The 23794-nt window shown below is 46.4% G+C and overlaps 1 protein-coding gene across 1 annotated transcript in view; it reads left to right on the top strand.

Moving 5' to 3' along the window:
* COLGALT2 (collagen beta(1-O)galactosyltransferase 2) overlaps nt 1-23794 on the top strand; it is a 45492-nt gene that overhangs the window by 13089 nt on the left and 8609 nt on the right. The window contains exons 2-5 of the mRNA XM_051625561.1: nt 17510-17620; nt 19159-19276; nt 20013-20147; nt 20415-20619. Of these exons, the coding sequence (XP_051481521.1) occupies nt 17607-17620; nt 19159-19276; nt 20013-20147; nt 20415-20619 (472 nt within the window). The 5' untranslated portion in view covers nt 17510-17606. The remainder of the gene's footprint in view (nt 1-17509; nt 17621-19158; nt 19277-20012; nt 20148-20414; nt 20620-23794) is intronic.

The raw sequence follows: 23794 nt of genomic DNA, 5'->3' as shown, positions 1-23794 counted from the left end.
TCTCCTGGGGATTAGGTTTGGAGCCTGAGAAATGGGCTGGGATCTGGGAACATGCTTGGTGGCCATGCTGGTTATCAGCTCTGACTGTTCTTCCAGGCAGCCACTGAGACACTGGCAAATGTTTAAGAGCAGAGCGATTTCCCAAATGACCCAGAACTAGTCTCTCAGTTTTTCTGCAAGGAAATGAATTGATTATTTAAGAAATCCCTCTAGTGGCCATTGACTTACGTGACATATCAGCTGTTTGGTTGCAGCTGGCATTGCACATCAGTTGCTGCTGATGTATGGATTTAAAATTAAACCCTTGATGGATCAGATTAATGGATCCATTAGATCCAATGGAGGAGGTCACATTAAATGATCTGTTGGACACCTCTGAACATAACTGATAAGAAACTTAATAGTTTCAGCAAATAAATTAGGTTTCAGTTTGTCTCCTAAAACATCACATATGTATGTAAAGCCCAGAGTCTCCAAAGCCAGTGTATGTTATTCTGTGTGCATTGGATACGTATTTTACAACATACAACACAGCTGTTGCATGTTATCTACCATTCCCTGTCATTGCACTGGGATCCTGGTTAGGATGGTGGTTATGGCTGGTGGAGGGAGAGCCTGGGATCAGCTTCCTGCACACTCAGCTGAGGACTGTGGCTTCATTGAAGCTAGACTGTCACTTTCTTCTCTGCCCTTTTATCTCTACCAGAGTGATGCCTTGTGATGGGTTTATCAGATATTCAAAAAATGCCATTTTCCAGCCTTTGAAATCCTCTCAACGCCCTGGGGAGCTCAGATGTCCAGGCATGGGAATGCTGCTGGCCAAGTGCTGGGATGTGTGCAAGGGGTGTTAGGGTCAGAGCACGTTCCTGCAGGGAAAGCCAAGTCTGCAGATGTGTGTGGGAGCCTATCCACTGAGGTTAGAAAGCACTTTATCTTGTAGACTTCATCCACTGCCAATGGCTGTGAATCTTTTCCATTGGAGAATGCACAGTTGGGAACCACTTCTGCAAAATAAAGGCTATGGAGACAGGCTGAAAGGGTTGGGGTTGTTCAGCCTGTAGAAGAGAGGGCTCTGGGGAGACCTTAGAGCACCTTCCAGTGCCTGGAGGGGCTCCAGGAAAGCTGGGGAGGGGCTTTTTACAGGGGCAGGGAGTGACAGGATGAGGGGGAGCAGCTTTGAAGTGAAAGAGGGGAGATTTAGGTTAGACGTTAGGAAGAAATTCCTCACTGTGAGGGTGGTGAGACCCTGGCCCAGGTTACCTAGAGAGGCTGTGGCTGCCCCATCCCTGAAGCGTTCCAGGGCAGGTTGGATGGGGCTTGGAGCAACCTGGTCTAGAGGGTTGGGTCTAGATGATCTTTAAGGTACTTTCTGACCCAAACCTCTTGATGATTTTAGGATATATTTTATGGGGCTTCCAATTACCCTGTCAGCTTACTAGAAAGTGGCTACTGAGATTAAGTAAGTGCCCATTTCCTCTCTTTATTTATGTCCATGCAATGAAGGGAAAAAACTTAGCTCTCCTCAAACTCTGCGTTTGTGGTCAGGATTTAACCTTCTGTAGTTAACATAAATAGGGCATTTACATTCTTCATCACATGCAGTTACCACACTTGCTGATGCAGCCTTCAGTGCTTGGCTCTCTGTTCTGAAGCTTGTACCTCTCCAGTGCAAGTTGACACCCCCACAAAGAGCACAGACCGACAGGAGTGGGAATTGCAATGTTAGGTGCAGTAATGGAAGCAACCTCATAACTTTGTTTCCGTGTCACTTTGTTTCCATCATCCCTTTTCCTCAACTGAGGATGGGAAATGCGCAGTGTTACTTACAGAAGGCTGCAGAGCTATGACTTTACAAGATTAGAGAAATGTTGATATGATAGACTCGCTGTTTATATTCTCTTCTCTTTAGAGTTAAGCCTGCCATCAGCATAGCACAGGTTTTCCATCTGCTTGAGTCCAGAGTAATTCTTTTCCAAGAGAAAATGTGTTCTGACTGGCATGTCTAGCATGTCACACGTGTTCAGCAAACAGTAGCCATGTGCCCTGCACACATGTGCCTGTGCCTCCGTCCACGGGAGACCTGTGTGGATTCCAGTAGCTGTGAGTGAAGCATGAGGATCACAAATGAAAGGGATTCAGAGGCAGAAATTTGAACTAGCCCGAAGTATTTGAAGTTAAAAAGTAGAAATGCTTTGCTTACGTGTAGCTCTGTTAAGTGATGAGGTGATTGGTGATGTAGTGTTATTTCAGAGGGCCAAGTTATTCTGTGCTGTTGTCTGTAGGACATTACAGGAAAATGGTGGGTTTTGCCACCTGAGTGCTGAGTTAGGCAGTTTCAGCTGCCTGGTTTGACAGCTTGTTTAGACACTCATGCTTCAAAGTACAAAAAAGATGAAAGGCAGCTAATAAACCAGCTCAGAATCACAGCCCCCTGTTTGCATCTCTTCTGCCTGCGTGGCTGGAGCTGGGGAGAGACCACCAGGACAGCAGAAAAAGCAGTCTGCTGAGCATGGAACTCGACAGATTTGGCCCTAATTTTGAGATGCTGCAGCAGCAGTAGGTTGTGTTTTGCACCGTGGAGACCTGAGGCCTCGGCTCGTGGGTCGAGTTCATCCACTTGGTTCTTACAATTGTGTGCAAAGTATTTTCAACCCTGGACATGGTTTTGGTTTTGTTTCCTTTTTATCCACTATGAGTGCTTCACTGCTTTAAAAAATAAATCTAGAACCACATCCCCAAAAACCCAGGGCTTTTTATTCAGTCATGAAGGCAAAATACTTGGACAGGAAGAGAGACTTTGCCTTTGAGCTTTTGAGAGTTTCTTAAAAGCTACCTGGAGGCAAAGTTGTTCTTGAGATTGCCACGGCCACAGATTTACCACTAGTCTGGCAAATACTTTGTGAATGTGTTAAGTAAACTGCTGTACAAAAGATAATATTTGTAATTTATTTCACTGCTTACTTAGGAAGGAGTGTAGGCTTTTATCATTCCCAGCTCTGAGACCCACTCCGTTTTTGTGACTTGTGAAAATCCATTGATCTCTTTGCTTTTGTTTCCCTCTCTGTAAAATGAAGCTGTAATGCTGCCTCAGTGCAGGGCCTGGGAAGGTTGAGACCTTTGCCATGGATTTTGGGGGCCTCTAGGCATGCCCTCTAACCTGTCTGATTCACTTTGCCTGATTCCCAGATTTATGGTAAAGATGAGTACATTTAGCCATTCAAAGTGAGAACACTGTAAAATCAGTCTCTGGGAGAAATTCAGAACTTTTTAGTTGATAAGTGACCATTTCATTCTAGCAAAGTGTTGTTTTGTTTCTTCCCCACCCCCATATTCAGAACCCTTTCAGCATATGGGATGTTTTCACCTTCTCAGCTGTTTTTTCATGTGAAATGAGCTGGGCAAAATTACAGATGACATCCAGGAAAACTCCCTACTTCATATGTAAAGGTTGATTTTATTTTTTTTCTAATTTTTTTTTTCCTTGCTTGGCTGCAGTGGTTGTTTTTCTGATCTCTTACTTAATTATGTGTAAAACCTTTTCCAGCCAGTTGCCAGCAAATATGACATAATCCATTTATTTTGAAGCAGGGTACCATTCCATGTAATTCAGAGAACCTCCATTTTCCAGGGTAGCTGGCTACTTGAGAAAGGTTAGGCCAAAATTGTGAAGTCTCCAGTTCCATTCTGGCTTCAGCAAAGTCTTAACTCTAAAATAACTTGCTGATTACTGTAAACTTTAGCTTAATGACTGTGAAAGCAAAATTTGACATAAAGGAGTTTATGCCAAGTGAAACCTGTGCCTGTGAGAGGGTAAGGAAACCCACAGTGTTTGCTGGAAATGTGCAGTAAATTAAGAGAAATATCCAGCCTGATGTCATCAGATGCTGCATATGATTAACTTAATCTTGTAGATTCACAGGGATTCTGCATTGGTTGGGCTATTAAATTGTTTGGGGAATTGTTTATTCTGGGAGGGAAGGGCTGCTTAAATCTCCAGCATTAACACTTGGGTTTGGGTTTTTTACTGCCCATTCCTTGACCCCAGAATACAGATAAATGACTTGCACGTTTCTGGCTGTGTTCCTTTTCAAGGATGCTCTCTGATGCTCTGATAATCCCTGAAAAGGCAAAAATCTTTTATTCTTGATCCCATGAATAACTGGGGTGCTTTAGCCTTTGGCTATGCCACTTCATGGAGAGTTGGGGGAACAAACTGTGTCCTGGTCGTAGCCTTGACTGGTCCTTTGTATAACCTCTGTGTGGTGGGGTGATGGTGGAGACCAAGTTTAGTGCAGATGGTGAAGAGGGAGGGTCTGCTAGCTGCTTGGAAGGTGGACACAGAGGGAAAGTCAGGCCCCAGATGTCAAATTTAGCTTGACAGTGCAGTGAGGAAGTGATGTGCAGAGACTCCAAGCTTCACGGAGTCACTGAAGTGTTTGGGAACAGATACTGAATTAATTAAGTCCATGAAGGTGACAAGAGTAAGTCCCTAAAGCCTGGATGGAGTGCAATATAATTTAAGATGAGGGCTTAACAGCATGTGGCTGTTGAATGACAGCTAAAGAGACAAGCTGCCTCCCAAACCTTCCCCTCCTGTGGTTGCCCTGCTGATGGGGTAAACCTCTTCTCTGCTGCAGACGTGAAACCTCTGTAGCCATTTGCCATTTTATCATTTGGAGACAGGAACTAACCAGTTGGAGCCATGTCAAACTTCTGATTGATTTACTTTTTTATTTCCCTGCATCACCTTTTCTGTATGGTTCTTGATAGTGTTAATGCAAGCTGTAAAGCCAGTGCACATGCCTTGAAGACTGATTGCCCTGGCCTGTTTCATTTCCTTACCATGTGGCAACTAGCAGCATCTTGGGATATATGTTTTGTGGTCAGTTTTTAGCTGTGTGTTCACCTTGCTTCACGTGGCTCCCATCAGCAGCAGCTGTTCTGAATGCCTTGGATATCTTTGGAAGAACCTGGAGATAGTGTTGAGTGGATTTTGTGCCTCAGACTTCCCAGGAAGCATCAGCTAAATTTTGTTGTTGTGTTTTGAAGTTTCTTGGTTTTTTGTGGGTTTTTTTAAGGTTGTTTTTTTTTCTGCTGTGGGTCAGATTTAGAAGTGTTTTAAAAACCAGAAACTCTTCCTTTGGTGGAGAGAGGTGTTAGCCTTGTGACTTCTTGGAGGGCTGTGACATTTCCCACCAGCCCTGTACCTGAGTGGCTTTGACTCTGCTTCAGCACATGGCAGTGTTAGGTGGGATAAATAATTCAAATCCCCTGTCAGCTGTGATGAGATTCACCTTAGAGATGGCATCCAAAGCTCTTGTCTTAGCTATGGAGCTGTGCTGCCTCCAAGTATTCATCTGGAGCTATGAGGGTAACATTTCCCTCGCCTACAAACTCAAGACTGCCAGGCAAGCCTGGAGCTCTGTCTCAGGGTCTAAAGCTTCACACTTAGCCAAACTCCCTGTGTGAGAGCGTGGCAAAGAGCAAGACAACAAAAGTCTCTACACTTTGAGGGCAGTACTGGGGTTTCTCCGTGTGTCTCTGGTGATCTGTTCACCTAGTACATGCTCCTGCCACAGCCCTCTCTGTGCCCAGACAGTGAGTCCTTTCATGGAGAAGAAGTGCAGAGTCATATTTCTGAGTGCAGATGGCCCAGAGGATTGGTTTGCAGCGTGGGCTGGGCCAAGCTAATTTCTCTCAGCAGCTACACTGGGAGTGAGCCGTGCTGGGAGAGGGGAGGTGTAAGGAATACCAGTGTGCACAGTGCCAGCTGATGGAGGAGGGCAGGTTATGCAGAGGACCAAGAGCTCTTCGGCCAAGAGCTGAGTGTCCTCCACTTTGTCTCGGTGTCTTTTGTGATTAGACACTTCCATAGCATCATGCAACAGAAATCCAGTACTTTGCAGCTCGGCCTGTATGGCTCAGGAGGGCTAAGAGGAATCTCAGCCCTCTGGAAGCCGAATGGGATGCTTCTCATGGATGCTGGTATTGCCACTGGGAGACTTTTTGGTCAGGCTGCTGAGCTTGGGCAGTCCTAAACTTGGGCTGGTGGCTGACTCCAGCTTCCTTCCTGCCTGTAACTCCCCTTTTCCAAGCCTTTGTGAGCAAAGACAGACTGTTATTTCGGATGGAGTGGATGTGTCCCCACAGGGCATACGTGTCTCGGCTTTCTCTCGCTCTGTGCAGGTGTTCATTAGGAGAGCTTTTCCAGGAGGTGGGCCCTAGGGCTGCAGAAGAGCATGTGGTCCTTCATTAAGCTGTGCAGGTTCAGCACAGACCCCTGTCATGCAACTGCTGTCCAAAAGCCTGCAGAAAGGGAATTTTACAGTCTGTTGCTCAGCCAGCGTGTACGTGAAACCTCCAAGTCTTCCAGGCCTGTGGAACTGGGAGGTATCTCCTAGCATTTGTGCCACATTATTTTTCAGAAATCACCACACATACACAAAATGTTTTGCTGTTGTGGTTTTCTTTGTGATGCCTTTCTGCACCTGAGTATGTCAGCAGGTAGCAGCTTGTTGGAGACTCAGTCTGGAGGGCCCGATGCTGTTATCCTGTTGATAGTCCCATGCAGCCTGCAGCAATGGCAAAAGAATTCCTGGCCTGCTGGAGAGGGGCAGGGTCTGAATGGAAATGCAGAGCTGAATTCATAGAATCAAGTTGGTTGGAAAAGACCTTTAAGATCGTTGAGTCCAACTGTTAAAATAAATACCATGAAGTACACACGTGGGATGACAGTCTGGTTGCCTGGTCTGCACAGGGCTTTGTTGAAAGCCCAATGATACCAAGTGCTATCATGATGTAAAATATTCTTTTTCCATTTCCTGCTTTCTTACATTGTTCCTGTCAGCCTGCATTGGCTGTACAGAAAGTAATGAAAAATCACTTTTATTAGTAGCGATTTAATTGCACAGTATTTGGATTACAATAAAAAGTGTTTCTGTGTGTATGTTAAAAAGACTTTGAAAGGACTTGTAGGATGTTATTAGATTGGAATTCATTCATAATGGAAGAAAGGAGATCTTATTTAATATTTTAATTCAAGTGTTCCTAAAAATGTCATGTCTGGAGTGGTACATTCTTAAACACTGAGGAAGAATGGAGCATGCCTGTCTGAACCACACAGCTTTGTTATGTTCAGCTACTCTTATTCTCTCCAGATTGGTGTAATCCTGAAATAGTGTTCCATGATTTTTTGCATGCTTCAAAGGAAAAGAGGTCTGTTGATTCATGCCAGTGCTACAGCATGGACAGTGGCTTTGTCCTGGTGTCAACAAAAGAGAGATCTTGGTTTGCAGTAATAACAGCCAGCTTTGGGCTTACAATGTAAGCTTGGGAAGGAGGTGAGGTTCAGGGCAAGGCAGGGAAGGAAGATGTAGAGAGGCATTAGGATTTTCTTTCCTGACATGTTGTAAGGCCTCTTCTTACATTCTGAAAATCTCAATATGGTAAGTGTGGAACTGTAAAGAGTATTAGCTATGCCTCTGGATGAGCTCTCCTTGGGTGGTGTGGTGGCTGGAGGTCAGGCATTGTGTGCTTTCCAATAGTGGTAGGACATGGCTGTAACTTTCTGGGGAAATGGAAAACAATCACAACAACAAAAACAACCCAAAAAGCCACCTATCCTAAATTTAAAAAGTAGCCTACTGAGTGAAATGACTTGAATCTGCCTTTTCCTCCAGTACTGGGCATCTAGTGGTCCAAGATCTGGGTCGTCTTGCTGGAGGCAAGGCAGGCTGTGGGGACCTTGCACTCGTTCATCTGCAAGCTTGGTGCAGAGTCTGAGAGCTTTTCAGATGTTCCTGTTTTGGGGATCCTTGGTAATGTGCTATAGACCCATATTCAATGTGCCCACTGAAAAAAATCAGTGATACTACTAACTGTGAGCAGATTCAGCCCTTTAAAACCTATCCCTGTTTTGTTACCAGAGCCAAAATTATTTCTAAATACCAGAGTTCCTTCCCAGTGGCTTACATGCTTTCATTATTCTTGAACAGCTGCATTAGCTGCTGTCTCAATGAGCATTGGTGGGAACAAGTTATCCCTTCAGAAATTACAGGACTGGCGCAGTGAATTCCTCGTTTGAGCAAATTGATTTCAGGGGCAAGTCACAGCCCTGATCCTGCATCTATGAGATTTTCTGGCCTTTCCCTCTGGGAGTTTTCCCCTTGAAGCCAAGTTTGCTTGGAAATAACTCACAAGGCCAGATGCAGATTGATTGATTTTTAAACCTTTGTCTGCAGTGGGGTGACCACGGAGGGAACTAGGACAAGATGAAGAAGGGACTTGGGACTGAGAGTGGCAGGAACTTCCTTTGCATGGCAGGAGAATTCCCCTTGCATGGATGCCAGGGAAGCTCTTAAACATGGAGTTCTGACTGTTGGCTTGAGGCAGCCACAAGCAGCCCTGGCTTGATGGCTTTTCTGGGGAGATATTGTTTACCACATTGTGTCTGTGCCTACTGGGCTGGAGCATGTATCTGTCAAGGCCCTTTACCACCAGAGGCAACCTGAGGATCTTGGGGGAGTGAGAGACATGGAAGTCAGAGATTTCTGGAGGTAGCTTGGAAAGAGCAAAGATCCTGGTGCATACGAATGTACGTACACACTTACATACATCTGTGAGTCATTCTCTCACTTGGGCTTGGAAGATCATTGAAGGTTTTAAAATTGTGGCTGCTGCCAGCAAAATCCATTATCCACAAGCTGCTGAAGGGCACGGGGAAAGAGTTAGAGAAGAGACATATTTGTTGCATTCCTGTCCTGTGAGGTCCTGTTCTTGTACAGCTGCCCAGCCTGGAGACTCTCGCAGCTCTTGTTAGTGGCTCCAGGCTCCCACACAACCCCTGACACCCATCTGGGCTCAGATGGCTTCTCCACTGAGATCTGGCATCTTGGAAACCAAGCTAAAACAATTAAAAAAACAGAAGAAGGTAGTTCCAGAAGTCTGTCCTTAATTAAGGAAAACCCTGGAACAAATGCCAAGTCCCTGTGAAGCCAAAAAGCCTTACACATACGTTAAGATTTTAGCAAGTTGTTTAAATGCTTAAACAGTTCTCTGACCTTGGACCTGAATGTTCAGGCTCTATTAATGAAGTGTGTGAGCATAACTGTGCTACAATAAGTCGTGTCAAGGAAGGTTTAAATCTGTTCATAGCCTCTGCATGGCCTTGTGAGCTGGGTGGTGTCTCATGATGTGTTACCCTCTGATCCCATCAAGATCTGAGAGATTTGAAGTATGATGTCTTGGATTAATAGATGCAAGCTGACCAGGGAGCAGCATAAATATCTGTGGAGCAGCATACATATCTGTAAAGCAGCAGAGTGTTGCTAATTAGAAGAAGATTGTTTATTAACTGAGTCTGCTCAGTGCTGAGTGAACAAGAGCCATACCTTCCTGTTGGTGCTTGGAAAGATCAGTGGGCTCTGCTTGGTTTGCTGTGTTTTTGAGAAGAACCTGAGCAGGAAGATATGGATAGTTGGTAGTAACAACTCCTCCTGCCCCACTGTGGTAAAGAAGGATGTTTTCACAGCTGAAGTGAAACACTGGAGTTTGGAAAATTGGGGTGTACTTCCCTGTGGAGTGGTGAACAGCTCTTTACTTGTGTATCAAACCATGCTGGAGGCAATAAAACCAGCTGCTTTGGGGTGGGTGGTGTGCTGTGGTCTTCAAGGGCAAGGTGAAAGAGCCATAGCTCCAAAAACTTTGTCTCAGGCCCATGTAACAGTGCAGCTGCTCTCTGGTAGTTCTCTACTGCCTTGGGAGCCTCCCTCGCATTGGGTTTCAGACCTGTTTTGCCTCTGTCTTGTTTTGAATTTTTCCCCTCTCCTTTCTGGTCCATACCTTCTCTCCAGTCTGCCCCAGCTGTACTGTTTCCTAGTCAAGATAATTCATCACTGGTTCACAGTGGAAACTTTTTGTTTGGTGGTTTTTGTATTTTGAATTGGTTTTCTAAGTCTGGCAGCATTCAAACAAAAAAGGCAGGGAGAAATGACTCGTCTGTTACTTTATTTACCACTTGTTTTGGGAAATCTAAATCCAAATTTGTATTTGGCTCATATTGGGACTTCGTTGCTGGATTTTACTTGTTGGTTTTGGCAGAGTTGAATTCACACCCCAAATAAGCACAGTCATCAGTCAGGGCAGCCTGGGTGACACTGAGCGCTGTTATCCGCTCAGACCAGGGAGCTCTTTGAGCAGCCCCAGGCAACTGAAAGACAAAGTGGACTTTTCCTGCAGGGTCCAGAGAGCTCAGAGGCCTGTAACAAGCCTTGCAATGTTAGAAGTACCTTGCTGTCCTCCCTGGTTTTGCTTTCTCTTTAGTTCAACTTAAGCTGTTAAAACCCACACACTGTGTTCTGTTTATTACATGTTGTTAGCACTATGGTGAATCATAGAATCATTCAGGTTGGAAGGGACCTTAAAGATCACCAAGCTCCAACCCCCCTGCCATGAGCAGGGAACCACTAGATCAGGTTGCACAAAACCTCATCCAACTTGGCCTTAAAAATCTCCACAGATGGGGCATCAACAACCTCCCTGGGCAACCCATTCCAGTTCCTCACCACCCTGAGAGTGAAGAATTTCTTCCTAATATCTAACCTAAATCTCCCCTCTCAGTTTAAAACCATCACCCCTTGTCCTGTCACTATCTTCTCTGGTGAAAAGCCCCTCCCCAGCTTTCCTGGAGCCCCTTCAGGCACTGGAAGGTGCTCTGAGGTCTCCTTGGAGCCTTCTCTTCTCCAGGCTGAACACCCCAACTCTCTTGGCCTGTCTTCATAGCAGAGGTGCTCCAGCCCTTTGATCATCTTGGTGGCTCTTCTCTGGACCCTTTCCAACAGGTCTAGATCTTTCTTGTGCTGAGGGCACCAGAGCTGTGCACAGCACTCCAGGTGGGGTGTCCAGAGCAGAGTAGAGGGGCAGAATCCCCTCCCTAGCCCTGCTGGCCACGCTTCTTTTGATGCAGCCCAGGACACAATTGCCCCTCTGGGCTCCAGCACTCACTGGTCACTCATGTCCAGCTTCTCATCTCCTCCCAGCCCCAAGTCCTTCTCCTCAGGGCTGCTCTCCAGCCATTCTCTCCCCAGCCTGGATTTGTACCTGGGGTTGTGCTGACCCAGGTGCAGGACTTGGCCTGCACTTGCACTTGGCCTTGTTGAACTCCATGAGGTTGGCACTGGCCCACTTCTCCAGCCTGTCAAGGTCCCTCTGGATGGATCCCTTCCCTTTTGGTTGTCAACCACACCACACAGCTTGGTGTCATCAGCAAACTTGCTGAGGAGACACTCAGTCCCACTGTCCATGTCTCCAACAAAGATGTCAAACAGCACTGGTCCCAGTTCTGACCCCTGAGGGACACCACTCATCACCTGCCTCCATTTGGACATGGAGCCATTGACCACAGCTCTCTGGGTGTGCCCATCCAGCCAATCTCTTACCCACCAAGTGCTCCATCTGTCAAACCCATGCCTTGCCAGTCTGGAGACCAGGATGTCATGTGGGACAGTGTCAAAAGAACGTTGGGTAAAGAACATTATAAAGAACACTGGGTCTTTGCATCAGCTTGTTAGTGGAGGCTCAGGCTGGATGAATAGCATGGCTGTTCTGATGCTGTGGGGTTTGAAATCCCTGGTGCTTCCCAGAGCATCGGAGCTCCCTGTGCCGTGTGCTGCAGCTGCTATAGCTTGGGGCAGAAGGTGGTTGGGAACATGCTGGGCCCTGCTCTTGGGGCTGAGCTTTCCCCTCGTTGAGGCATCTGGTGGGGCCAGCTTTGGCTAAAGCCCTTCTAGCAGGAGCTGGGGACACAGCTCTGACTCAAAGACTGAGCTGTTTGGTGACAGCACTTCCCTGTCTCCAAGGCTACTCTGAAGAGCCTAGACTAGCCAGATTCCTGACCAAGGTTTATGCTAGTGGGAGTTATTCCTTAGGAATAACTGCAGAATCCAGCATTTCTTGAGAAGCTGGAAGGTGGCAGGTCAAGTGGCCTTGCCAAATGAGCAGTAAGAGCTGGGCCTGAGCTGCTGGATTCCCCTTGAGTGTATTATCTCTAATAAAACATAGATGGGGCTCTGGAGATGAACTTCTTCCCATTCTGTCTCACTACCTCCAATGAATGAGGGCACGGAGGGGTTTTAGGCCCAACCAGAGTATTGAGGCACCTCTGGTAGTGCAGCTGTGGGACACAGCATGTAGAAATATGCTTTCTCCATCGCTGTTTTGAGTCATAACCTCTCTCTGGATGCTCTAATTCTGCTCTGTTCTGTGGAAGGTGGCCGAGGTGAGCTACTGGTGCTTTTGTCACCAGTTTGTGTGCTGCAGTTGTTAGTGATCTACTCCCAGGCTTTCCATTCACTTTGGGCTCTGCAGCAGCCTGGCCATTCTCATCCTTGGTATGTCTTGGCAGGGCGATGGGAAAGGGCCCACTTGACCCTGGGTGTCTTGAGTTTTGCTCTCAGAGCCAAAAAAAGGAGAACCCAGCACCCTCCTCAAGCCCTGCAGCCTTCAAAACACTGACAGGAGGGGGCAGATCCTCCTTACAGCTTTGATTTTTGACAACCACCTGCCTCCAGTTCTGATTCTGCTTTGCAGTGTACAGGTTTTGAACACGAAGGCCTCCCTCCCTCCCTGTTTGTCAAGGGGAAGAGTTGGTAAATGTTAAATTCAGTAGGAAAATTCCTGCAGGCCCCTGGCCATAGAATCTCCCACAACGTGTGTTTCAATGTGACCTGTACTCTGACGAGCCAGAGGCACACAGAGTTGGTTTTGTCCTGTGGTACTTTTCCTCTGCAGATGGCGAAGGTGAAAATTTTCTCCTCTGACCCAGTGCCTGAGGTAAATAAACTGTAAATAGCTGGGGAGAGCAGGCTGGGATATAAAAAGGGAAAAAAGGCTGAATTTTGGGGTTTTTTTTCCTTCCCTTTTTAGGAGGAGAAAAAAGGAGGACAGCCTTCAAAGCCTAAATTAACTCCCTGTTGCAAGCATAATTTGAGGAGACAAGATCAAGCTAAAAATATGAGTAGCCTCTAAAAGGAGCAGTTTTCCTCGTGTGCTGCTGCTCACGTGCTAATTAAAGCAGTAAGCACTTAATGTTGCATTTACATTTCCACTGTTTGTGGTACTTTGAGTTTTTTGGAGGGGGTTCTTTTGCTGAGCATGGACAATGAGGGCTTGTGTCCATGGTGAGACTACTGGTCAAAGCCAAAGTCAATATTGAAGTGGTTATAGTTATGCCGACATAAGCCCCTGTGTGAACATTCTCACTCAAACTTTTCAAAAATTCAACTTGTATTTATTGGAAATGGGTTGAAATCTGAGTGGGAGAAGCTGCCATGTTACTGGAAAGGGAGTGTCCATCTGGAGGTCTGCTCCAGTTTCATTTATTCAACTTCCTGTTGGGAGAAGGGTGGCAGGCATTTAATTTTTTTTCCTTGTCACTCCACCAGTGTTTCCTGATGATCTCACACAGACCTGAGGTTGTAGCCTTGCAGGAGACCTTTTTTTCTTTAATGAAATTTTAGACTTGGTTAATCAGCCCTTGACCATGAAGTTGCCTCCCTTTTAGTGCAAAGGTGGTGATGTAACCTGTCCCTTTTGGAACAAACCCGCTGCTGAAGCCTTCTCCCCCAGTTCCTAGTGGCAGGCAGAGCGTGTCAGCTTTGAGTTGTTTGCAGGGAATCTCTTGAACCTCTTCAAGCCCCACACTAGGGAAGGAAAAACCCTTTGCAGTGGTGCAGGTTGGGGAGCAGCTCTTCTGAAAAGGCCTTCACGGGTACTTGGAGCTGTGGTGGACAACAGCCTGAACGTGAGCCAGTGGTGTGCCCTGGTAATGAAGGTCAGCAGTGTCCTGGGCAGCATGAACAGAATTGCAGCAGGAGGTTATTCCCTTTTTGCTAGGCTCTTCTTTGATCACAGCTGGAATACCACGACTGGTTTTGAGCCTCCTTGGTGAAGAAAGGTGTTAACAAGAGTAAGTCCAACAGAGAGCCATGAAGATGATGAGACCATGAAGTTAGGGAGACACTGGAGAATGATGACTGAGGATTGTACTCCTTGCCAGCCAGCTCTCTCCTCTTCCTGTGGCCTTACACTTAGGGCATCTTCATGTAGCTTCTGCTTCCTCTTGACTCCACAAATGCTTCAAATTGATCCACTCAAAAAACTTGATTGGAACCTGATGCCAGGCTGAGTAATGCTGATGGACTCAAACTCAAATAATAGTACTGTGCTCACCAGCCTCCTTTGAAAAATATACTCCAAAAAATCAGACCTCTGACTGTCATCACCCAGGGAAAGGCCAGCCAGTTTTCCAGAACTAGGGAGTTGTGCACCACGGGCAACAGACCATCAGTGGTGGTGGTAGTGGTGAGATCTGCAGCAGAGATGGCCTTAGCATCTTGCAAGTGGATTAAGAATGGGCAGGGTCCAACTGGTCCACCCATCTGAGTTAGAGCACTGGAGTTTTAACTGTGCACTCCAATTCTTGAAATCCTACAGAGTGCCTGTTACAGAAGAAGTGCTTAGAATGAAGAATATCCTGCCGTGCCCCTATTGCTTGAGCTGTCATTGCCAGTGGGAAGTCCTGGTCATATTTTTATTTGCCTGTTTTTCTTGTGTGGGGTTTGTAACTTAAAAAAAAATAAAGGGGGGGGGAGGTGTGTGGGGGAAAAAAAAAAAGCAAGTATGTGCCTATTTTTTCCATACAGTGACACTGCAAACACCAGAACTCCTGTGTTTTACTGGGGGGTGGGGTGGGTGGACTGGTTCAGGTGTTGGGAGTAAGTGCTGATTGTGTTTGATCTCAAATGTGAATTGTTCTGAAACTTACAGTGGTGATTGCTTTTGGGAATGGCATGAGTTGTTTGGGTTTCTTTTGTTGTTTTTTTGTTTGTTTGTTTGTTTTGTGGGTTTTTTTGAGGCTCAGAGCTGGAAAAACAAACATTTGCCAAATTGCTAGTCATAGGGCATGTTTCATCCAGGGTGTGACAAACTTTATTGCCTTTGAGACCTTTTTGGGATTCAAAATGCTGCTGGGTGGATAGGCCTGGAGAAAGCAGTCCTTGATTTGTGCCAGAGCTTTGTCTCATCAGTGTCTTCCTAAAGTTCTAGTGGGATGTGAATTTACCTTCTACATAGCACCACCATTACAGCCTGGGCAGTTAAATGCCATTTTCCTTCTAGCTGTTTCCTTGTGGGTAGATCTAGAGATTCCTCCAGGCTCCCTTTCATGTGTCTCCCTTCTGCCTGGAGGTTGTTAGCTGTTGGGGTCTTCTGGGGTGAATTTTGTCAAGGGTGTCCCAACCTCCTAGGAGCAGGATGGAGAAACCCAGGTGTGGAGGTGTTGGGAAACCCTTTCCATAGGCAGCTCTCAGCACAGGGCAAGATCAGGCAGTAGAAGTCTGTGGTGTGCTGAGCCCTTCTCTCAGGAGGGTAGCACCTGACAGGAGCTGGAGACAAAGACACAAGAGGAAGAGCATCCCACAGCTCCTTGTCTTGCCTGGGGAAGCAAAGAAGGGCCAGCTGTTGGGGGCAGAGGTGCAGCAACTCTGCCAGCCACTCTCTTGCAACTTTAAGGATTCTTCTGCTGGTCAAAAGTTTTGGGCTTCATGAAGCCACTCTGAGCAGCTGAGGAAACAGCCTCCTCTCCTGTTAATGATTTTCTCTGAGACTGAATGACTCTACTTTTTTTTTTTGTTTGTTTTTGTCAAGGCAATTTTATTCCATTTGCTAACGCTGGTTTTCCATTGCACATCCCTGCAAACAGCTCCCCCAGCAATACATTTTGGGCTTGTGTGCACAAAGCCAAGTAGAGAAAAATCTCCTGGCTGTGACAAGGGAGCAGCCAGCGTAACACCAAGGCTAATATGACATGCCCACAGCTGAAGCTCCCCCTTGCCCTCTCCAGACTGTAGCAAACCCCTCCACATCTTCCCCACTGATCTTATGCAAGTCTAGAAGGACTGGGATGAGGCTTTTTGATGGAAATATGGGCACGTGGACCTGGCTCTGTGAGTTGTGTGCCTACTCCAAGGGTTTGCAGGATCCTTAAGACTAGCCTGGACATGGCAAAGAGTACTTCGGTGTCCTTCAGGATGGCCACCATCAACTTCACTTGGTTTGCATGATGCCTAATTGCAGTGTGGTCCCACTGTATGGCAGGAGTTTCTGATGACCATGAACAAAAAACCTCCACCTTTTTCACAGCCCTCTGGTATTTTAGGAATGTTGGAGCTGTTCACTGACTGTGCAGCTGGAGTGTGGGAGTGAAGAACAAGACTGGTGAGATGCGCAGTGGCTGTGGGAGGCCTGAGCAAGTGTGCTGAACAGGGGCTTGGGTGGATGAGCTGACATCCATAAAATACATGGAGCAGCTGTGGTTTAGGCTGTCCTACCAAGTCAGCATGATGGGTGTTTTAGTCCAGTTAAACACCCTTGCAAACTAGATGTACAGTACAGTCTGGCCCAGGGTCTTGGTCCAAAGCAAACACTGAAGTTAGGACTAAACCTGACCTTGCTCTGTCACAGGAGAGCAATTAATAAGAGCAAGAAACCAACCTCCATTCACTTGCTGGACTTGGATTATTTGTTGTTTCAATAGACAGGAATAAATATTCAACAAATAAGCTTCCTGTCCTTAAGTGGTTTTGTTCTTCTGATTATAAATAAACTTAAAATCTGAATTCTTGGTTCCTTTTTAATTTAAACCAAGCTAAACCTCATGGGACTGATATCTTCTGGTTGCATGAACTAGGAAGGGTTCATGGCCTGATTCTCATCTGGAGGATTATACAATGGCTTGGGTGGAAGTATTTTCTTGAAATAGCTTGGAATAGCTTTGGGGTTTGGGATGTGCCTCCTTTCTCCCTTCTGCATGCTCTTCCCTAATTGCAGGTCTCTTCAGGCAGGGTGCAGGATGCTGTGGCAGGTGCTTTTGAGTCTGGAGCTGAAGGACAAAATGGGACTTCAGCACAGCCTTCAGTGTCCTCCCCTTACAGATGTGTTTCACACCATCTTTGCTATCTCCCCATGGGACCTTTGGAAGTCTTATATATATATATATGGATTTTATATCTATAAAGGGATTGTAAATTCTCAGTGGAGCTTGCAGAGCTGTGACTGCACAGGCTGTGTCCTAGCAAGGGACTGTACATTCCTGCCTTCTGGCCAAGAAGAACCAGCAGCCTTAAGACAGTTTGCAGTGGGACGTGCCATGAGCACTTGAGGGGCCAGGTGTTGGATGTGCAAAGCCCTGTTCCTAGGGAAGAACAATGGGCTTTTCCATTGGATGAGCTGAGCAGAGAGTTCAGTCCTGCATCTGCTTGATGATAAAGCTGCTGTGATTCCTGAGGGGCAGGAGGAGATCACCTGCACATCTGTGGAGCTGCCCTGAGCTCTGCCAGGAGCTGGATGAGCCTGGAAGAGCTAGGTTCTGCCACTGACTCAATTTGCTAGCTGGGAAAAGGCAGAGGACCTAAATCGTGTGCTAACAAGACTCTTTGTGCTCTCCTTTTTCCAGGGCAGCCACCGACCACAGTGTTGATAACACCACAGCAATTCTTAGAGAGTGGCTGAAGAACGTGCAGAACCTCTATCACGATGTGGAGTGGAGGCCAATGGAAGAGCCTCAGTGAGTACTGCAGGGAGGGGCTGACTGAACCTGTTTAGCATTTGTATCAAATTTTCTAGGTCTTCTGTTTTCAAACCAGGAGGTGTACTTAGTGTCCAAGCATTAAAACGTGGATTTTTTTTGTGGGAGGTCTGTCCCATTAAAATTGTGTTCCTACGGAGCCCATGAAAAGGCCTCTGACTTAGTGAACCAACTCAGAGAAGAAAGCAGTTTCCATCCAGTTATTTAGGATCTGCAGCTGCTCTCTTTGCATGGTAAACAAATCACGTCAAGAACTACAGGGAATAAAAACCTGTCATTCTTTGTTTGCAAGGAAGCAGAGAAATTGTAGCCTGTTCCTGTAGTGTCTATGAACGTTCTGTCCAAGACATCAAATATTCAGTAGGTTCTGGGCCACAGAAACAGATTTAACTCAGTGCATTATGCCTTTGCCTGACTTGCAGGATCATTGCTTTGAAATATGATGTTAGTTTTAAAGAGAACCCTCTTCTAAGCATTGAAGGGCAACAGCTATTTAAATGCAGAATGTCAAAGTGAAAGAATTGTGTGTTGTGGTTGTATTGCTTTTGCTTTTGCCTTTTTTTTTTAAAGATTAGCTGCTCCTTGTTTTGTACTGTTTTCTATTCCCTCCGTCAAGAAAGAGTACATCAGTTTCCCCTTTCTTTAGGCTTGCTTTTACTTTGAAGATCCTCAGTGCAGTGATGGGGCAGTTGTGGTACAAACCCCCAGGGAAAGCTTGTTTTATTGGCTTTTTAAATAATTCTATTCGAATCCTTCATTAATCCTGTCAAACTTGGCTTTTTTTAAGTTCTGTAGAAAGTTTTGGAAATTCTTCGTGCCTTCACTAGCTTATGCTGGCACTGTTTCAAAGTCCTGAATTTTTATTCCACATAGGGATCTGCCCCTGAGTTTCCTTCCATCTTTGTTACAGATCATTTGCTTTTTGGACCTGATCCTGAAAACAGAGACACGCACATGTACTCACGTGACTGGACTCTTGGGGTGTTTGTAGATTTAAGAGCTGTTATCAAGATGTGTTAACAGTTACTAATAATGCCCAGACCCCCAGAGAATCCAGTTCATCTTCACATCCTCAGCTCTGTTTCTTCTACTGGGCTTAAGGAAGCTGAGTTTATAGTCTTAAAGCCTAGCAGAGGACAGATGACTTTCTACCAGAGGGTCAGATGAGGTAAATCAGCTTCCTGGGGTGGCCTCTGCTTGTGTCAGGTGAGGGCCTGCTCCTGCAGCAGGAATTCCTGGGTTTGATAGAGCTGTTTTGCTGGTGGTGGGCAGGAAATGCTGCAGTGCTGCTTGTTCTCCAGTGCCCTGTGTACACATGTCAGCACCAAACTTGGACTCGTTCTCCCTCAAAACCTCTCCTGGGTTGCCTGAGGTGACTCTGAACGCTGTTTTCCTTTTGGGAAAGAAGGCAGCAAGGGAACAAGGAAACTCTTTATTTATTTATTTATTTATTTTTACTAGTGTAATTGGGCCCAGACATGGGTTGCTGTCACTTTTTTTTTTTTTTTCTTTGCTAGGTCTTACCCAGAAGAAATTGGACCAAAACATTGGCCAAGCTCCCGCTTCACTCACGTGATGAAACTCCGACAGGCTGCCCTGCGCGCCGCGCGGGAGAAGTGGGCAGACTACGTCCTGGTAAGCCCCAGGCTTGGTTTGTTGGCTGTCCTCAGGCAAAAGCTCTTCAGGTAGTCACTCTGATAGGTGGGGCTGCCAAAAGGTTTCTTCTTCCATCAGAAGACGAAGCTCTCTGTGGTGAGACGCTGTGCGTCGTGTCTTGGTCTGATGAGCTGGAGGCTTTGCTGCTGGTGAGAGAAGTCCCTGGGTCATCCCAAGGCTTTTTCCACAGGGGTCAGGACTGAGTATAGTCCTGGTGGTGGGTAGGTACCTGCAAGGGTCCCCCAGATTGAAACCCACGTGGTTTTGTTGAGGTGTAAGGGAAGTGGTTCTGCACAACAGTTGCAGAAAGACGTGTGCCTTTGGTCACTGCAGCAGCAGTTGGTGGTGGTGCTCCCACAGCCCCTGGACAAGGCGAGGTTCTGAGGCCAGTTTTTAAGAGTTCTTGGTCCTCTTCACAGAATAAAGCTGCCCTGATTTTTCAGCAGTGTTATTTTCTCTTGCCCCTGTGCTGGAGTGACACCTTGGGGAGTCAGAGGAAGGCTCTGCATCTTTTCCCAGCCTGTAGCTTTGTTGTAGGGGCAGCCCACCCTGGGCTTTACTTACAAGAGGGATGTGCCCTATGGCATCAAGACTACCAGCTCCAGTGCTTTTTGGGGCTTTTGGCAGCCTCACATTTCTGGCTGCCTTGTTCCCAATAAAGTGTCAGGGGAAGCAAGTAATTGCATCTTATAATAAATTTATTTTCCTCCTCTAGTTTATTGATGCAGATAATTTACTGACCAACCCAGAAACCCTGCACCTGATGATAGCAGAAAACAAGACCTTGGTGGCACCAATGCTGGAGTCTCGCTCTCTCTACTCTAACTTCTGGTGTGGCATCACCCCTCAGGCAAGTGAATGGTGCTGGGTGACACTACAAGCTGTGTCTTCAAAGGCCTCCTGCCAGGTGCCTGTGAAGCACTGGGCAAGGTTTCTGTTCTGGAGTTGGTTTCTAAATACTTGACTGAGCCCTTTCCAAATGGAGGACACTTCAAAACGGGAGAATTGAGCCCTGATCCATCTCTGCTGGGGAGGGCTAAGGGCAAGAGCTTTTGCTGTGGAGCATCTACGATCCAGAAATTTCTTGTAACAAGCAGCCCCCTGCTTGTGTTTGCAGGGCTATTACAGAAGGACCCTGGATTATCCCCTGATTCGGGAATGGAAGCGGACGGGCTGTTTTGCTGTCCCGATGATTCATTCCACATTCCTTATAGACCTGAGGAAAGAGGCCTCCACCAAGCTGATGTTCTACCCACCTCACCAGGACTACACATGGAGCTTTGATGATATCATGGTCTTTGCCTTCTCCAGTCGCCAAGCAGGTATGTCTGCAGCCTTTGCTAGCAGAGACACGCAGGTCTCTACCTCGAGTTCACTGGCCAGAAGTCAAGGGTTGGCTTCAATGGTGAGTTAAGACCCTGTGCCCTTTCCTCTTTTGGATCTGGTCAGGAATAACCAGCAGCAAACAGTTTGTAAGGCAGTTTTGAATCCCAGGCAGCTTCAAAGGACATGGGAGCCATTCTCGGGATGGGGACAGTGTTTCCAGAGACAAAAGATGTGGCATCCACCCTTCACTGGTGTGACAGCAAGACAACAGTGAACACAGGTGAATGCTGTGAAAGTCCATATGTAATGTATCTAAGGCCACCACTTCCAGATGATCCATGAGGGAGGGGGTGAGGGCAGGAGACTGTTTTTAGATTTAGCAGCCCTTGTGGAAAAAAAAAGGCAAGTTGCTTACCCAGAGTGGTGATGAGGCTTGGCTTCATGGCAGCTCAGGAGGAACTGTCTGTTGGTGTTTGCAGAGACACCTTAGGGAATACAGCTGCTACTGCTTCTGGTACTTCTGGTGGGGATGTTCAGCCCCATTTATTTCTTGTAGGGTGGAGTTGGTGGGTGTTCTGTCTCCAGCAAAGTCCTGGCTGGCAGGGCTGTGTGTAGCAGTGTCAGAGTGAAAAGGAGCTCCTGGGAAGGGTTTTTTTTTAATGGCCATCTGGATTGTTGTTTGCCCTGCTGTGTTGAAAAGGGGAAAGTTTGGAACCTTACAAAGGAAAAAGGGACTGATGAAACCTCAGCAGCACCAATGAAATGCAGTTCTGCTCAGGGCTTTGTGACTGATTTTTCTGGCTTCCTGAGATGAGTTAGCAGTTGTTTGTGGGTCCTCTGATGGATGTGCATCCGGTGTTATCTGTCCTTTGTTTGTAAAAGAGGCAATATTAAAGTGAAAAGAAGGACTGCTTCTCAGGGACAGACAAGCAGAGAGAAAGTTAACTAAAGAAATATAGCTTGTGGTGTTGGCTGTCCCTTCTGTAGGAGAGACAGGCTGAGAAGTCTGCCTTTCCCACCATTGCCAGACCAGCACAGCAACCACCAGCTGTCCTTTTAGTGATCTTTCTGGTTTGAAGTTCTTGATGGCACTGAAAAAGATGGCATAGTCTTGGGTAGGGTAAGCAGGGCTTTTAAAAACTCAACTATGACAGGATGAGGGGCACCAAATGAGAAAGGCAACTGATAGAGGAGAAGCAGCAAAAGCTGCAATTAGAATCCTGGGAGGCAGAGGTGAGCTGCTAACTTGCAGGGGACCTTTGGGGCCCTGACTTTCAGAGTCAGGACATCAAAGGAGGAGAATTCTCCAGAGGAGAATTGAGTTTTAAGTCTGGATAGGAAAGTAGGCTCCCTCAAATCTAGGTGCCCCACTTGTTCCCTCTGACAGCTCTCCCAGAAATGCAGCATCCAAGGAGTGTGGCAGCTGCATTGCTTTGGCACCAGCTGCTTAAGAAATATTTCAGGGAGTCAAACCATTCATTTTTTCCTTCCACCCTAGAACACTCTTAACTTTTTCCAGGACCCATGACATGGAAGGCTTTGCTTCAGCAGTCTGGCTCATTGATCTGCTCAGATTGTTGGCTTGTGTCTTGGGCTGAGTTTTGTCACCCAGGATAAAAAAAATGACATCCAAGTACAGAAATGTGAAAAATGGACTTGGAGGTAAACTTCTCTTTGGAGTAATTTCACTTTCTTCCCTGAGGTAATAAATTATGTTGCCTTTTGTCCAGGCCAAGTGCTGCACTTCAGGCCCCAGATCAAACCATCCATTTTCAACACTGAATCTCCTGCTTGAAACAAGTGTTTTGTGATTCTCCAAAGAGACTGTCCCACTTCTGCTGAGAGGACGTGGCCTGTGGTGGGAGCACTGCCTCAGAACAAAACTCACTGAGGCTGTTCTGTTGACAAAGGTGGACTCTCTGGAGCCCCTTGTCCCCACAAGGTAGCACTTAGCCAGCCAGATCTTCTGAGCTTCCTGTCAGCCTGAGGCTCTGAAGACCCAGAGCCAGTCAGCAGAAAGGTCAGGTCACAGGGATGGGGGAGAAATTTAGGTTGCCTGACTAGGGCTGTGGGTTTAGGGCATGGTTGTGAATCCTGGTCACTGCCTTCCAAAGGCTAATAACCATTTCATGGAATGGTTTGGGTTGGAAGGGACCTTAAAGATCATCTAGTTCCAACCTCCTGCCATGGGCAGGGACACCTCCCACTAGACCAGGTTGCTAATAATACACATATCTAAAGCTTTTCTGTGTCTTGTAGCAATTGCTTATTTTATTATAAAAGGAAAGCTGGAGAGCAAGTCCTCCTCCCCATTTTAAAGTAGCTTTACCATTTAAAAGTAGCTTTAATCCTAGAAGGACCAGAAATACTGGTGTGAATCTGTACAGATTAACTGTGTTTGAGCCAGCAGAAGGTAAGAATGCAGATCAGTGAGCCAGATAAGATTAGTTGATGAGATCAGTGCCAAATCCATTAATGTCAGCAGGTAGTATTTTTTATTCTGCCATTTACCTAATGGCAGCTGACAGCTGAATGTGTTTTGGCAGGCAGTGTAGCCAGTAATTTACTTGCAGCACTTAAAATGGTAGAAACACCAGGTTTATTAATGCAGACAATGGTGCTCTGCTAAATATACCAGGGATTAGGGGGGACTAATACATGAAGGCATCAACACACCAGGTAGTGTCTGCTTTTCACTTCTTTTCTAGAGGAAAAGGGGTGGTTGTACTTGTTGCATTTTTTAAAAAAAAGCAGAAAAGGCAGGTTTGTATTTTTTAAATCTCCTTGGCCTGTTCTATGGGTTCTAGTGGCTTTCAGATTGTGTTTAATTAATAAAGGATCTTACCAGAGCTCAATGAAAAACAGCAAAAAAGGTTTTCTTTTCATGGCTTCTCTGGATGTAGTTTTTGAGTGTGTTGCCTGATGTGACATCACACCCATTGCTGCTGCAGTTGCAGCTGATAATGAGCAAATGCTTGGTCAGTCCAGAGAGAACAGACTTTTGCTGATCACACCTTGCTGGGACATTCCCAGTGAACAAGACCAGCAGTGGGTGGGTCTCTCCCTTGCCAAGGAATCTGCTCCAAGGACAGGCTTTGCATCTGCTCTTGTTTGGCACCATCAGATTCAGCTCTGTGAGCAAGCAGCTGCAACACAACTTGTCTCCTTGCT

Source organism: Apus apus, chromosome 7 (assembly GCF_020740795.1).
Source record: "Apus apus isolate bApuApu2 chromosome 7, bApuApu2.pri.cur, whole genome shotgun sequence".
Classification (NCBI taxonomy): Eukaryota; Metazoa; Chordata; class Aves; order Apodiformes; family Apodidae; genus Apus; species Apus apus.
Note: the sequence above shows the minus strand (reverse complement) of the source record. Positions and strands in the feature narration are given on the sequence as shown.